Consider the following 15,574-nt stretch of genomic DNA (forward strand, 5'->3'; position numbering starts at 1 on the left):
AGGGGGCGGAGGGAGGGGGGGGGGGGGGGATTTCTCAGTAGTGAACAGAGATTACATAAAAATTTACTGTGATATTAAAAAGTAACATGCTAGCATGGGGACCAAACGTTTGTTTAAAATGCTAATAAGCTTATAAAATAGTATTGAACTGAATTACTTGGTATATTGTTCATTATTCTGCTACCTGTATTTGACTAAAATCTTAGAAAAAATGTGAATAAATTGTACCATAGGAGTAATTTGCGGGTGGGACAAGTCCCCACCACTTTTTGCCAGGGTCAATATTGTCCCTACCACTTTTTGAAAGTAATTGAAAAATATATTGCGGAAGGTAGGCTATGTGTTAAAGGGAAAACAAGATCAACAAATCATTCTTCATAATCTAATTAGGGTGATAAAAAAAAACTTTTGACTCCTTACGCCTGCATAACTCGTGTAGTGCAATAACGACGTGATTTGCAGCTGTCGCACTTTTCGTAATGTCATTAGGCTATAGCATTTTATTTAAAAAATGGAGAGCTTCCTTGTGCTAAGTATAGGCCTGCCCTCTACTAAAGATTTGTCTAGTCAACTAGTCGCACGTTATATTAAATTGATTAATATAATAATATATTAATTATTAAATATATAATTTATAAGCGCCATGCATACTTCAATATAGGCTATAGGCAGACGTATTTGGCGTTCAAGCTCGCGCATAAAGCAATTGCCTCAAAGCACCGGCAAAGTGATTATGAACGTGTCGGGGGAAAAGAAGACATTTTAATTATTTATTAATAAACTAGTGCTTTCTGAGTCGCCATCTCCACATGGACGTGCCTTTAATAGAAATGCACCTTTTCATACCGACTACAAAATTAAAGAATATTACAAAATCGAATGGGCAACTTTTCCTTATATTTATTTTATTATTCATATAAAAATTATAATACCTGTTTTGGTTATATTTATTATTAATTGCAGAAGGTGCGCTCAGCAAAAATGACGCGAATATTGATGGTTTTCACACTTAAGTCAAGTAAAAGACCGCTTCTTAAACCAGAGAAGGTTTTTTCGAGTTAAATTTCGAGTTAAAAAGTCATAATTGAGAGATATAAACTGGCAATTGCGAGAAAAAAAGTCAGAATTGCGAGTTTTTATCTCGCAATTGTGACTTTATGTCTCGCAATTCTGACTATAACTCGCAATTGCGAGTTTATATCTCACAATTCTGTGAAAAAAGTCAGAATTGTGAGATAAAAAGTTGCAATTACCTTTTTTTTAATTTTTTTTATTCAGTGGCAGAAACGGCTTCCATACCATATGCTCTTTTTTTTTGATTCCTCAGTGTTTGCTAAACGTTCTGTAATTTATTAGTCATTATATAGCCTAACACAGCGTGTAGGCCTATGCCATGCCTCATCTTATTCGTTTTTGTTAATAACGTTTTGTAAGCTAGTTTGTCATTGAATACTGTTTTATTGTTGTTGTGCATTTTAATTAAAAATAATGAATCCATCTTTTTTTTTTTTGTCTTAAAAGGTGAAAGGTCTATAGATGTAAGCAAAACAGACAATTATATTTCATTGTAAAACCTGACAAGATCGTGAAATCGAAAATGTGAAAGCATCCGAAGCCGGCTTATAACATGTCAAAAGAGGAACTCCCGTTCACAAAATTCAAATCACAAATAATACTACTGATGAAAAAGAACGGGTTGAATGTTAAATACTTTCGTTTCCATATAACTATAAACAACGATAAAAGTTCATCAGCGTGCATTGATTAACAGCATGTTGTAAGGCAAAAAAACCAAAAAGGTGCTTGTGCAACCAACTGAGAAAGTTAATGGCAAGAGAGCGAGCAGTGGGAAGAATGATTGCCCAGCTCCCTCTGTCAGTGATCTAGCACCCCCTCAGCACCTGCGTTCAAAATTCTCTGGAGCCGCACCTGGTACATCGATGTATTTTTGAAAAGCAAAAATTAAGTTTGTCCAACTCTAAACCCAGTCCCCAAGTAAATTAGGTTATTAAATACAAAACTAGCAAAACGAGTTGCGCGGTGTCCCCACCACTTTTCAAAGCAAAGTTACGCCACTGAATTGTACCTTTTGGGCTACAGCAGCCTGTCACTGGGGCAGTATCTTCAATACCTTTGTACGTTATTTACCCTTAAAAGTATTAAGGGTGCACATGTACGTTTTAGTGATAGATAAGGTACAAAGTTGTCCTTTTAATGGTAATGCCCCAGTGACAAGCTTGTTAATATAAACAATTATTATATAATACAAATCTAAATTTGTATACGTTTTGCACTTTTTTCCCGACAGCATAGATAACTAGCATACTTTTTCAGATAGTGAATTTATTTCACTTGATTCATTTCCTATATTAATACATTAAGACTTGTTTTAAGCATTAATCAAACACATTTTCTAAGTCTATGCTTAAAAGGGGGGAAACACATATTTTACCAGTAGGGTAAAAATAATCATTCAAGATATTTTCTTTTCTTTTTTCTTTGTTTTATTATTTTATTAGATTTTTTTGGTCCGTATAAAGGTTCAAATGCCCTTGAAAACCAATTCCAGCGGGCAAATATTGCCCTGTATCATTAGTTACATTTCTGACCAGACTGATCAGTTTACCAAATGACTTGCAGCGTGTTATAGTTTATGCCTGACTCATATGAAAGAAAATGTAATTTATTTGATTGAACTATTTGTGGCGTAATAACATGCCATATAGGTTTCTCAAGCAAGATCATCTTAAGGAAAATATCAATTTCTTTTACATTTTACAAACTGCAATTGAACATAAAAATATAAGTGACACTTACATTGTTATATCCTGGGTACGCCATACTTAATGATCGCACTTGCGAATAGAAGCGACCTAAAAATGAATCTTATGGGAAAGTTTTGGTGCAATCTCTTCCGTACTTGAACTGTAACAGGAAGTGATTGGATGACGTCATTAGGGTAGGAAGGGTGACTGACAGCGATATGAGTTTAATCTGACGTCATAAAAATGTCTATATTTACTATGGAGAGCGTGTTTTGGATCAGCTAGCTCTAAAACAAAACCAAGCGTACAGAAGCACGGAAGTCTTCTGGCTATTTGACTGATAACCTTTGTGGCCAATGATATTGTGCTTGCATGTTTACTTAGGCTACACGTTGGCTCATCATGAAAATATTAGTTACGCCCAAAATGATCACAGACGTAGTTACTGGTAATTAACCTAATAGAGTTACTCTCGTTGACGTAAAACTCTGTGTTCAGTGACGTGCGTGCTTATATAACATCAACCTGTAATTTACCTAACAAACCACCAGTCGGCGCTATTACACTAAAAGTAACCAGCAGCTCATTTACTGTTGACTCAACCCAGCCACCAGACTTTTTGGAGGTCAGTATTGGGCAGTGCCGCTTCCTTCCATTCAGGATGTTTTCGAGGCGTCGGATTTTGACGCCATAACTCAGCTCTTAAAAAAATTAATAAAGGATGTTTATTGGCATCTGCGGTTCCATGAAGAACGTTTAACATCCATGGAAACTTTACAGTGCACAAAAGGTTATTTAAATTGGGGGGGTTGCATTCTGTAGATTATTCAAATGTTCTTCACACTCAGAAAATAATGTTTTTTTTAATAACTGTAAATCGAAAGTGTACTTTGGGGAGCCCAAAATGGTTCTTTTATAGATTTGCTGTTGCTCTTATTATTTAAGAACTACATTCAAATTGCGTTGACATCATTTTTTATTCTTTACAGAAGTCTTATGTTCCAGTTGACACCACCAACACACTGTAAAAGCTGTTGATTTATGTAAGCAATATCACATGTGCAGGAGTGTGATGGTACTGAATATCTGCAGGGCTGCAGCCTGTGCCACAGAAAATCACATCTGCTATTAAGCACAATTGTGAGTGTGATATTCCTCTTATACAACAGTTCTATAGACGAGTAATTGATAGAAAGTAATCAGCACTGTTCACGTACTGTGCTCTGGAATGGCATGAGCACAGATGAACTGAGCGAAACAAATACTGAAACATCCTAGTGCTGTTATACTACATATAACCATTCTTAGACTGCCACTTGGCCAATCAAATTTGAGAAGTGGAACTGTTGTATAACAGTAAATATGGTACTCAGTCCCTAAAACAGAATAATACTTTTTAGGTATATGTAATTTTGATGTAGTCTTGCACCAACAAATTTAACCTTTATTCCTTGAATCAGCTTGAGTTCCTTTATGATGATCAGATTATATGACATCTTAATAACTCTTCAGCTCTTTGGCTCCAGGAAACAAGGTCACCAGTAGGATTAAGACTAACTCTGCTAAAGAAGAGAGCAGAGGAGAAAGAGAATGAGCGTCACTTGGTTATGCAATACCCTGTAACTTTGCATCGCCTCGTTACACAGGCTTTGCTGGGTTACAGTTTTAGCGGTCAAACTGAGAGGCTCCAGGAAAGATCACAGTCCCACGTGAATGAGATTCCTTAATGTGCCACACCCCTTACAAAAAAAATCCTGCAGGAATCCTGTAGGATTTTGGTTTTATGTGCAGGGATCCTGCAGGACTGGATAAAAATCCCACAGGACAGGGCACATTCCTGCAGGAGTCATGTAGGGTTGTTCCTGTATGACTTGTTCTTTGTGCAGGGATCCTGCAGGATCCTGTATGACTGAATAAAAATCCTACAGGACAGGGTATATTCCTGCAGGAGTCCTGTAGGGTTGTTCGTGTATGACTGTGTTATGTCCTGCAGGAATCTAACACTCCTGCAGGATTTCTTATGTACTTACAGGATTCCTGTAAGTATGTCCACTGACGTCCTGTAGGATTGTGTAACATCCTACAGAAATGGTACGATTCCTGCAGGATGTAAAATGCATGGTTTTGCTGGAATGCTAATGTTTTTTTTCTGATAGATATCAGGAACCTCATTAGTAGTCCTGCTGTTACATTACAAAGGATTTTCAAATACTGAATAGTCAAAATGTAAAGGCTGAAACAGACTGCACAATTTTTTTTCCCATTTTAACAGATTTTATAACACTAGGCCATCATACTCATACATTGTAAATTGTTACAGAAAAAAACTGTGCATTGTACACTGAAGAACTGAAGGTCACACACTACCAAACTTTCCAGTTGCTCAGAACCAGGGTTGCCCACCCAATTGCTATTTAAAACTAGCCCAATCGCATTTCGAGGGGGGTCCCCCGTTAAAAATTGCGTTCTGGAGGGGGTGGGGTGGGGTTAAAATACACATTTTCTGGTGGGGTTCCCGGTATGATTCGCATTTCAGGGGCTAAATATCGCATTGTTGGGGTCGCTTCAAAAAACAAACAGCGGCTACAGTGTTAAAGGGTTAGTTCACCAAAAATTTTAATTCTGTCATTAATTACTCACCCTCATGTCGTTTCAAACCCGTAAGACCTTCGTTCATCTTCGGAACACAAATTAAGATATTTTTGATGGAATCTGAAAGCTGTCTGACCCTGCATAGACAGCAACGCAACTGAAATGTTCCCAAGTCCAGAAACGTAGCAAGGAGATCAGTAAAATACTCCATGTGACATCAGGGGTTCAACCGTAATTATACGAAGCTATACGCACCAAAAAATATTTATAAAAAAATAACGACTTTATACAATTCGTCTCCTCCGCATCACCCTGGTGCCATTTTGGAGAATATCCGCTGGACGTAAAACAATGTATGCTGTTACGTTTCTGGACTTGGGAACATTTCAGTTGCGTTGTTGTCTATGCAGGGTCAGACAGCCCACAGATTCCATCAAAAATATCTTCATTTGTGTTCCGAAGATAAACGAAGGTCTTAAGGGTTTGAAACGACATGAGGGTGAGTAATTAATGACAGAATTTTCATTTTTGGGTGAACTAACCCTTTAAAGTAGCCCAATTCCGCGAAAACCGCTGACTTGGCAACACTGTTCCAAACACAACAAATTAACCCAAAAATCTAAATTTGCTGAAAATGTACTAATTCTCAGGCCATCCAAGATGAGTTTCTTCATCAGAATAGATTTAGAAATTTTACCTTGTCCAAGTTAAGTTATTAAACACATAGGAAAAAAAAAATCCAAGAACCACCATATCCGTTTATGGATGTTTATTTATCCTGTACCTTATAGTTTAGAAAATACAGACCTGTAATTGTACACCAAAACTGTACTTGAAAATTCTTAAAAGAAATTGTCTTCAAAAGACAATGAAAAAGACAATTTTATCCACAGAACTAGAGGTCTGTTGTACCAGTACAGACAAATAAGGTTGACAGTGAAGGTGGAAAGAGCCTCTTGCCATGCTTGTTTACTACTGAGTAGAGATCAGACAGCCTCCCTATAATCCTTTGGTAAACAGTTAAAGGTCGCACAAGCATGACTGATCCTGGATCAGGCATTTCAGCCTTGATTTTCCCCTATATCAAGAGCTGGTTTGCAATTTCACACACACACACACACACACACTACACAAAAAGAACAGATTAAGTGATAAAAGTCTGTTGTACAGCTTATACAATGCAATTTAATTCAGCTTTTGCAAAAATATATTCATAATATACATAGATTTCACTTTTCAATTCCCTTACCCTATTTTTGTCCATTTTACCCCACCCCGTATCCAAAAAAAAAATCACATTACAAAAGCAATTGAAATAACTATTTCTGAACAGTTATAAAGCATTTCTCTTGGCCAGCTGGAGAAAAATTTTGCATTTTTCCAGATTATAATCAAAGCTATATACACTCTGATAATGACAACAGCCTGAGGTGCATCATTATGCATTGTCAGAAGTTGTTACAAATCTCACTAGCAGAGCATTGAAAAAAGACACCAGGTCCGATACACAAAGAAAGCGGTGCACAAAAGCCATATTTTAAAATATACACTTATTTATATATATATATATAAAATCATAGGTTATTCTGGAAAATACTGTTGTGTCCCTTTAAGTTTTGTTGTTTGTAATTAAAAAAAAAATTCCATCTTGGAACCTGTGTAGTAACAAACAATAAAAGTGTGGCAAGAAAGTCTAGAGACTTGTCAGCAGGCGCTACAGGTTCCTCATTGGAGCGATTACAATTTGACACAAGCTGCATTTGGAGTGTGAGGATACATTTTTAGAGTTCTTCTGGTCTGCCCATCAGTGGTGAAACAGTTCAGAAAGTGTAATTTTCAGGAAAGGACGGCCCCGCTAAGCACTGGTCCCTGGCATAGCCTGGATACGGGACACTGTTATTCTCATCAAAATGTGAGAGCGGAACAGTGTCGTCCTCTGGAACCTGCAGCCCATCAGGGTCTGCTTTCAGACTGGGCCTCTGGTTATCAGTGAATGCCATGGAGAAGAGCGCATCGGGATCACACACAAACTTATACACGTACCGCTCTCCAGCAACCTGCATATGAACGAGAGAAAGAGATATGTCTTAGAAACTTATTTGAGAAAAGCTGATATGTTTTAATGGGGTAGCTCTGACTAACTACAGATAATGAGGGAACTATGATAAAGGGATTGAAAGAAGAAAAATGACATTGGAACGGGAACGTGCCTTTACCTTCTGCATGATGCCCTTCTCATAGTAGTAGCGCAGGGAGCGGCTCAGTTTGTCATAATTCATCGCAGGCCTGTTCTTCTGGATGCCCCAACGGCGAGCAACCTTTTTAAAAAAGGGTGAATTAATTCTGCTTGTTGGCTAAATAAATTGGATATAAAGCCATTTGCTTTCATAACACACTGACCTCCTCTGGTTCAATGAGTTTAAACTCCAGCCCACGGCCAGTCCAAGCGATGAAGTGGCTGTTGGATGGGTCTTCCAGCAGAGTGACCAGGAACTGCCAGAGTTGCAGAGACCCCCTTCGTTGATACGGAGGACCCTCCCGGAAAACTCCACCCTCCTGCTTCAGCTTTCCCTCCAGGCGGTCTGGCACTACACATGTATCATCATAATACAGATGGGATTCTCCGTCATACCCAAAACCTACAATTGGCAGCCAGGGAAAAAAAAAGTGAATTTAATATGGACATAAGACTAATTAAAAGTCGTTTATTAATAAATCATCTGCACCTGAAGGAAGTAGATGTAGATGAAACTAAACTGACAAAAGGTCTTACCCTCGCTGGCGCCATAGAAGTTTGCTGATTTGCCAAATGATGACTGGCAGTTCTGCACTTCTGCAAGACAATTGAGAAAAATAATACAGTCAGATTAAAATAATAAATTAAATAAAACAGTATAATAAAAAGTTTGAGTTCAAGCTCATCAGAATTTTTTTTATTATAAAATCTCTTTAAAAGTAATAAAAACTATACAATATAATAAAGTTTGAAAGTAAATAAAAAAAAAAAGTTTGAAATTTTGTTTCACACTAATGGTACAGTCACATATACTGTTGTCAGGTGATTTTTTGCTGCCAATAAGAGTCATTTCAAAAGGAATTTGTGCTGGAATTTCATTTGAGTGCAAATGATTTATTTCCACAAATTCTCCATGTTGACCAACAGAAAGTGACAGTGTAAGCTGTGCTTTATTCATCACTACACTATTAAAAATTGACCTTTTGCCTTTGAAATTTCACCATTATGACAATTTTACAGCCAATGTTACTTATTTTACAGCAACTCGTTAATGGTACATTCACACGGGGCTCGTGGCAGAAGTTGAAAACTTTTCAACTTTTCAAGTGCCAATGCAGGCGTCAGCCAATCAGATCGCCTTATGCAAATACCCAGGTGCAGACAATCGCATTCATGCAAAACCAGAAAACTAATGTGATTGGCTGTTGTCACTATGACGGTCGCGTCAGCACCAAGCTTCAGAAACGCCCTCCATCAAGCATCGATGCACCGTGTGAATGTACCGCAAGAGATTTACACCTACCTGAGTCATAGCTGAAGTCTCTGGGCTCCTGTTTGATTGACATTTGGTGGAACAACGGTGCACGAGGAGGTCCCATGTTTTGCAAACCCTGCTCATTGTAACAGGGATCCACCATTTCCTTTTTGAATCCCTGGGGAGGTATTGGCACTAACGGCTCTGACATGTGGCGCTGATAAGGGGGGCGGCCGTGTCGGGGAAAATGGCCACGGGCCTGGGGGGGATAAGGTGTCTGACAGCGGCCATCGGACTGCGGGAATGGCAGACAGGGCTCAGAAAGCTGACGATGGAACCTAACGAAATAGAAAGGCAAAAGATGAGAAATTACGTTGAGATGGCATTATTCACAACACCAAGGGCATCTGAGATCATTAGTGTCATGTCAAAGGGATAAGTCTGGTGGTAAAGCTCTTTTTTAAACCTGGAGACTTGAAAGGGATAAATATATAACTGCTTTCCAGGTCAGTGTGGTGTCTTTAACAAGATAATACCAATGAAAGGCTCAACCTGAGCTGATTACAGCACTTTCAACAGGCACGAGCAACTCAAGCAGGAGGTAAAGATAGAAATTAGGTTAGAAAATGATCACCGTGACCCAAAAAGTAACTATGAAGTTCCGGGATCAAATACATCTCGTCATATATCCATACCTGTGGTCTGTGTTGTAGGAGGCATCTGGGTGATTGACAGGTGGGCAGGGCACAGCAAAAGGTGGGTTCTGACTGTGGAGTGGAGTCTGTGCTCTCTGATGTGGAGGTGTGGAGCTGTGGTTGGGACCAGGTAATAGTGGCGGGCCTTGTGTCGGAGTCTGGGCTGGTGGCATCACTCTTTTTTGCACAGGGTGTGTTGCTGTGCTGGTGGAGGAGCCAAAGGGTGATGCCGGTGTAGAAGGAGGAGTGAGTGGCTTGTTAAAAGTAAATGGCTTCCTGTCGAAGGCACTAAAATTAAATGACAAAATAGAAATAAATATGATTCAGTGAGAAGGAGTGAGAGAAAAATGGAGAAGGAAAGGATAAAGAAATGTATACCTGTAGTTATATAGGCACTTTTCTCCATATGGAGACAGTCTATGCTCTTGTCCACACGGGGAAAACTCTCTGCTTGGGCTCAGTTCCCGCTTTACTTTTGTTTGAGGGGGTCCATGGAACATCACTAGAGAGAAAAAAAAAGTGTTACATTTTAAAGTCTCAAAAATACTAACAAAAACACAGTTCTTTAATTTGGAACCTACACTACTGGTCAAAAGTTTGAAATTCTGAGTTTCGTAACGATACGTCAATGTGTTCATAAAGGATGACATGGGAAAAATGGATCTGGTTCGACTCAGCATGCTCCACCGAATCTAAAGTGTTTTGTGATTTTTGGCCAAACCATTCAGAAGTTATAAGCAAAAATAGCCATTTTTCATATCTCCTGAACACTACGTGGCACAGTGCCGAAACACTGCAGGTAGCCTCAGGTCATGCTTGTTATAACACACACCAAGTTTGGTCTCAATACGCCAAACCATTGCGGAGGTATAGCCTCAGATCCATTTTTGTGCACTTTTCATAGAATTCGTTTGCGCGTTATTCGAGAACGGTTTGATGAATCAACTTGAATTCCATTACTTTTTTGCCAGCATGGTCAGAAGATGATCTGAGCCAATTTTGGCGAAAATCAGACAAACCGTCTAGGATGAGTTCGAAAAAGTAGGTTTTATGAACTATTAAAAATAGCGAAAAAACTAAACCTTACGATTTTTTAATTTTGGTGAATTCATTCTAAAATAAAAAAAACTAAACCTTACGATTAAAAAAAAAAACTAAACCTTACGGTTCAAAAGTTATTAGCATAAACATGAGTGAAACTTCATGAGTGAAAAAAAGAGTTTGAGTTAGAAACTCCAAATTTGCTATGGTTAATGTTGAGACTGTCGTCTATCAGTGTGCCAAATTTCAAAACTTTCCCGCAAGCGGTTCTATGGGCTGCCATAAACTCAAGAGTGGAATAATAATAATAATAATAAGAAGAAGAATTCTAATGGATACAATTGGCCCCTAATTACTTCAAACTTTTGACCGGTAGCATAACATCATCTGGTGTCAGATGTTTGATGGATATGTAAGTACTGGACTACTAGAACTACTCAGTTTTAAAAGGAGGAGGGGAAAAAGACCTTTCCCTCTAGAAAGGGAGGCTGCTAGTTAGAACTCGCAGACTATCACGTGATTCCTATGGAAAAAGGGCCCCACTGCCCAGCTGTGGTGAAAGAGGGGCCTGTGAGAGCTACAGGCACGATGCCAGATAAGGGGAATTGTGCCAGACAAACACACACATACCCTCTCACACACAATTTCTATGCAAACACATCCATGTGCATTCACCTTCTACAATAAACACCATTGACACCATAGAAAATGCACACAATCAGACTTATTCAGAGCCAAATGGGAAGAAAAACTAACAAGGGAAACAGCCAGAGCACTGTTCACTAGCACATAATAACCAGAGTGTGCGTGCCGAGGATCCAGCCACATTAAAATGTCACCAAGCTGGAGGCTGCCATGAGTTACAGCACCGCAGCGGCAGCCTGGGCCTCACATGTGTGCATGCACACACACACACATCTTAAACTCATGCTAATGAATCTGGTTTGACACAGAAACTTTTGGAATGCAGTGTTTTGAGATTCATTCAATTGGTTTTCTTGGTTTCAAGGAGGAAGGTGCCAGGATTGCTTCTCTAATTCAAAGACAGTTTCTATAATTCATAAAGTCAAGTTCTATAGGTTATACTGCAGGAATATTCAAAGAGCACTCACAGTTATCCGACTGGAAATCTGGAACAAACTGTTCGTCATCAGGTACCTGGGCTGCACATGGAGAGGAAAAACAAAACAATTTAATTTATTTATAAAAAATAAATGAAATATTTAAAGTAACTATAAATAATTTGTATATTTATAAATGCCGTAATGTCTCATCCCGTTTGAATGGGCCCCCAGAGATCAACCACTGGATGATGCATTAACAACCAAGTTGTGTTTTAACAGTAGTTATGAAATATATTCCATAACAATTACTATTCTAGAGCTTAGGACTGTTGCCTTACCTTCTGCTATCCAAATCTCTTGTAGCTGGCTCAGATCTTGAAAGAGCTCTGTGGGACACAAAGATTGATTTGTGAATAAACAGGCTGATTTGTTTGGGCCAGGGTTAAATGGTGTGCTTTAGAGGGATCTGGATGGATTGATTGCATGCTCATTTGTTTACCCTCTGTATCCTGTGCCAACTCAGTGTCAACAAACTTCCTTTTTCGGTCATTGAATGGCCTGCAAGATGGTTCCGGCATGTGAGACTTCTGTAAAAAAAAAAAAAAAAAAAAAGACCAAGATCAAATAATGAAAGTTTGAACAAGTGATCATTGTTCACAGCCATCCAGTTTGGATGGACTTCTGTAGTACAACATTTGAAAGTGAATTAGTCACAAAAGTGAAGAAATTGAGGCATGACGAGTTGAAGCAGAGACTTACACTGGGGGGCACCACAAAAGGGACCTGCTGGTCGTAAAACCCGTCCATGTCACTTGCTTCTCACTGCGGAGTGAGATGCAGCAGGAGGGAAAACGGGAATAAACTGGGAGAAAGGGGGGTGTTATCGTCACCTGTTGGAAGAAGAGCCGAGAAAAGTGGCACTTAGAGAAAGACACACAACGCACTCTGTCAGGATCTGATGCAGCTGTCAGTGAACGTCCCAGGTCCTGACAGTCCAGGACCAACTGTCCCTTTGATCGGTGAAAACTTCAACTAGCCTGTTTGTTTGTGTAACACTCACTCTCATCTCAGATGAATTGTGATGCATTAGTGCAGGACACTTACACTTGCTCACCCTCTCACACAAACCATTTAAGGCTCACGGTACAGATGGGGGTCCTTACATAACCATACAGTGCCATCTGTTGCCCATGAGACTACCCAAGACTCCATACTCGGAGTCTAAATGAAATTAATAATTTAGAAAAGGAAAAAAAAATTAACCAGCTTAATCTCTTAAAACAAATAAGGTTCAGATTGAAACAGTGGAAAGGCAGGAATAAAATAACGAAGCCTAAATTCATCATCTCACACACGTGTGTTTATTTTCCCTGACGCAAGTTTTCAGGCCATAAAATCGTATTACAGTCGCGAGGCCAAGAAAACCTCTCCGGACCAAGAACTAATTAAGCATCCATCGCTTACCATTATTGCTTCCTGAAGCTTATCAGACCTTTATAAAACAGGAGGAACGTGCGTCTGCACATTTCATGCTGAAAATGAAGAGTTTGTGCTTTTAAAGGTTTTATTGGCGATAATAAAGGCTGCCAGCGGAAACTATAGCTGTTAAATAAGTAAATCGCGATTATAGCATTACAACAGCGAGTTAACAGGTATATGAACGAGTTCAAGAAGTTCAAGAAGTTCAGTCCCTCCCCCCCAGCGCCCATTATCTGGCGCTCCCCCTCCCTCCGTTCCCTCCGTTCCCTCCGTTCCCTCCGTTCCCTCCGTTCCCTCGGCCGCTTGTTTTTCTCAATGAAGTGAAATTTGATCCTCCGTGCGCGCGACCCCGAAAAAAAACTCAGCCGTTCCATTCATAAAAAATACCAAACGCGCGAGAAGCACTTCATCAAACCGCATATGAATTTTGCAGAACTCAAACTGCGATTATGGCTGAGTTTTAAAAAAGTACTGAGAAAACAAACAGCGGGGCAATGGTTGCCAAATATGCGCACAAAAGAAAATGGCGAGCGAGCCAGCAAAACCAAACGCGGCGTTTGAAGTAAATACAACTTTATAAAATTTCAAGCAAAATATGAAACTTGCATCGGGGTATAATTAAACAATACAAAACAAGAGCAGCGTGCAGAAAATACTCACCCAGCGGTGATTAAATCCTCTGCTTGTATATAAAAAAGAGTGATTTGGTAAATCCAAGTGAAAAACAGTCTGTGTTAGCGATGTGTAATGGGTATCGCGCTCTTTCTCAGCCTGACGCGACTGAAATTTTCTTAATGGGATCGCCTGCTTTTCCGAGAGCATCGGCTTAACATTGCAGCTCACGCTCATTGGTTAGTTCCTCACGTCAAGCAAGTGATTGACCAATGGCTGTCTCTGCATTACCTACGCCACCATGAAGCTGCAGTCAGCCAATCAGAGCAGTTCTCTCTCCTGTTTTTATGAATGGCTGGGTTTCAGTCAACAACCAGATGTTTCTCCACCTCAAAGAGACGTTTAAAGGGCCAGAAGCGAGTGAATGGCCAACTGGGTCTCTAAACTTACGATCCGCTCTGACTTTCATTCTCTAATATATATATATATATATATATATATATATATATATATATATATATATATATATATATATATATATTTTTTTTGCGTTTTAAATAAAGGCTGCGAGTTTAGGCTTAGGCGAGTTTAAACTTAGGCTACTAACTCTTTGTTTGATAGTGTCCACTATCAATATAAGTAATTAGCTATTAAAAAATCACTAATAAAATAACTAATTAACAATATAAAAAAAGTAGAGAGAAAATGTTTACAGTAGAGTCTTGCTATTGCCTTTTTGGTGTGAATATTGACTGGGCTTTGGGAACCACTGACCTCTATCTTGGGTGACAGAAGAGTGGACAATGTGGACAATGACTGGAATCCTCTGTGATAATCTCATTCTGGCCAATGAAAAAGTTCCTCATACCATCTCTGTTTTTGCTCATTCTTTAAAGCCAATTCACAGATCACTTATATTCACACGAGTTTTAAAAACAGACAAATTAATATACAACATTATATGATCATGGTACCATCATAGGCGGAGTTTCACTTTTATGTGACTGGCAGACGAGCCACGAGCACTTTTTTTTATATGTTCTACATTTCATGTATTTATGTAACACATATTCTGCATTACAAATACATTTAGAATGAACAATAACTGCTGTCCAAAAAGTGAAAAAAAACAAAAACATACCTAATGCAGAAAAGCCGCCTCTTTTTCCGAATTGCGTAGATGACCACTATCTTTCTTTCATCTCTTCTGATAAATTTTCTGTCAAATCGTTTTCTGTGTGCTAGATCAGAGCTAGAGCCCTGCATTTCAGCCCGGGCCCGACGGGCCCCGACTTTTTTACGCCCCTCGGGCCGGGCTTCGGGACAATTTTCACGTCAAAGTTCAGACGCGGGCCGGGCCTCTGGCCTGTTTTAGGCTTCTCCTTATTTTTATATTTTAGACATCCATCAATTAGTGATGAAAAAAAATTTGCCTCGCTGGTGGGAACAACACGAGACCGTGCTACCGCGACTGTCAAGAGCGGCTCGACGGTGTTTATTGTCCCGCAGCAGCAGCGGCAGCAGCGGCATGCGTGCCGTCAGTGCAGCTGAAGAGTTCTGCGCTCAAATGCACTCAATACTAATAGGCAGGGCTGGATTGGTAATCGGGCATACCGGGCATTTTCCTGAATTAATGAAAGAGTTCTTGTTTTTGATTTGATTTATTTCGTTAAGTAGTAATTTAAAGCTTTCTATAGATAAATGTATCATGTCTGTGAGGCATGTATTCGCTGAGTTTCGGTTCATTTTTGTGAAGCGCTCCTGTTGAAGACGAGACGGCAGAAAGCGCATCATGTTTGTTTTCTTTATTTTATAAAAGCACAACGTTTTGTTGA

At 39.3% G+C, this 15,574-nt stretch overlaps 2 protein-coding genes across 6 annotated transcripts in view; both read right to left on the reverse strand.

The window, feature by feature from the left end:
• The window catches only part of LOC107566777 (grancalcin-like), an 8,246-nt gene extending 5,191 nt beyond the window's left edge, over positions 1-3,055 (reverse strand). The window contains exon 1 of the mRNA XM_016252313.1: positions 2,818-3,055. Within this exon, the coding sequence (XP_016107799.1) occupies positions 2,818-2,841 (24 nt within the window). The 5' untranslated portion in view covers positions 2,842-3,055. The remainder of the gene's footprint in view (positions 1-2,817) is intronic.
• A 3,924-nt stretch (positions 3,056-6,979) lies between these two features.
• On the reverse strand, positions 6,980-13,972 carry LOC107566793 (ETS translocation variant 5-like). Of its 5 annotated transcripts, none has more exons than XM_016252341.1 (12): positions 13,788-13,972; positions 12,408-12,538; positions 12,148-12,235; positions 11,987-12,034; positions 11,697-11,747; positions 9,922-10,045; positions 9,544-9,831; positions 8,897-9,186; positions 8,131-8,190; positions 7,758-7,996; positions 7,568-7,675; positions 6,980-7,414 (listed from the first exon to the last, which is right to left on the reverse strand). In XM_016252341.1, the coding sequence occupies exons 2-12, from the start codon at positions 12,453-12,455 to the stop codon at positions 7,178-7,180; spliced, it is 1,581 nt and encodes a 526-aa protein (XP_016107827.1). In that variant the 5' UTR covers positions 12,456-12,538; positions 13,788-13,972; the 3' UTR covers positions 6,980-7,177. The 5 variants fall into 5 exon arrangements, with proteins under 5 accessions (XP_016107827.1, XP_016107826.1, XP_016107824.1 ...); XM_016252340.1 differs by having other exon boundaries at positions 7,574-7,675; positions 12,363-12,538; XM_016252338.1 differs by having other exon boundaries at positions 12,363-12,538.
• Positions 13,973-15,574: the final 1,602 nt, after the last annotated feature.

The sequence above is a fragment of the Sinocyclocheilus grahami genome, unplaced genomic scaffold (genome assembly GCF_001515645.1).
Source record: "Sinocyclocheilus grahami isolate Dianchi unplaced genomic scaffold, SAMN03320097.WGS_v1.1 scaffold1100.1, whole genome shotgun sequence".
In the NCBI taxonomy this organism is placed as follows: domain Eukaryota; kingdom Metazoa; phylum Chordata; class Actinopteri; order Cypriniformes; family Cyprinidae; genus Sinocyclocheilus; species Sinocyclocheilus grahami.

Bases quoted from the DNA above. Each gene is read 5' to 3' on its own strand.
- LOC107566793 (XM_016252338.1), bottom strand. From the start codon at position 12,455: ATGGACGGGTTTTACGACCAGCAGGTCCCTTTTGTGGTGCCCCCCAGT. The intron at 11,748-11,986 runs GTAAGGCAACAG...CTCCATGTGCAG, and splicing joins AGAGATTTGGATAGCAGAAG to CCCAGGTACCTGATGACGAA. The intron at 7,997-8,130 runs GTAAGACCTTTT...TGCCAATTGTAG, and splicing joins CTTCTATGGCGCCAGCGAGG to GTTTTGGGTATGACGGAGAA.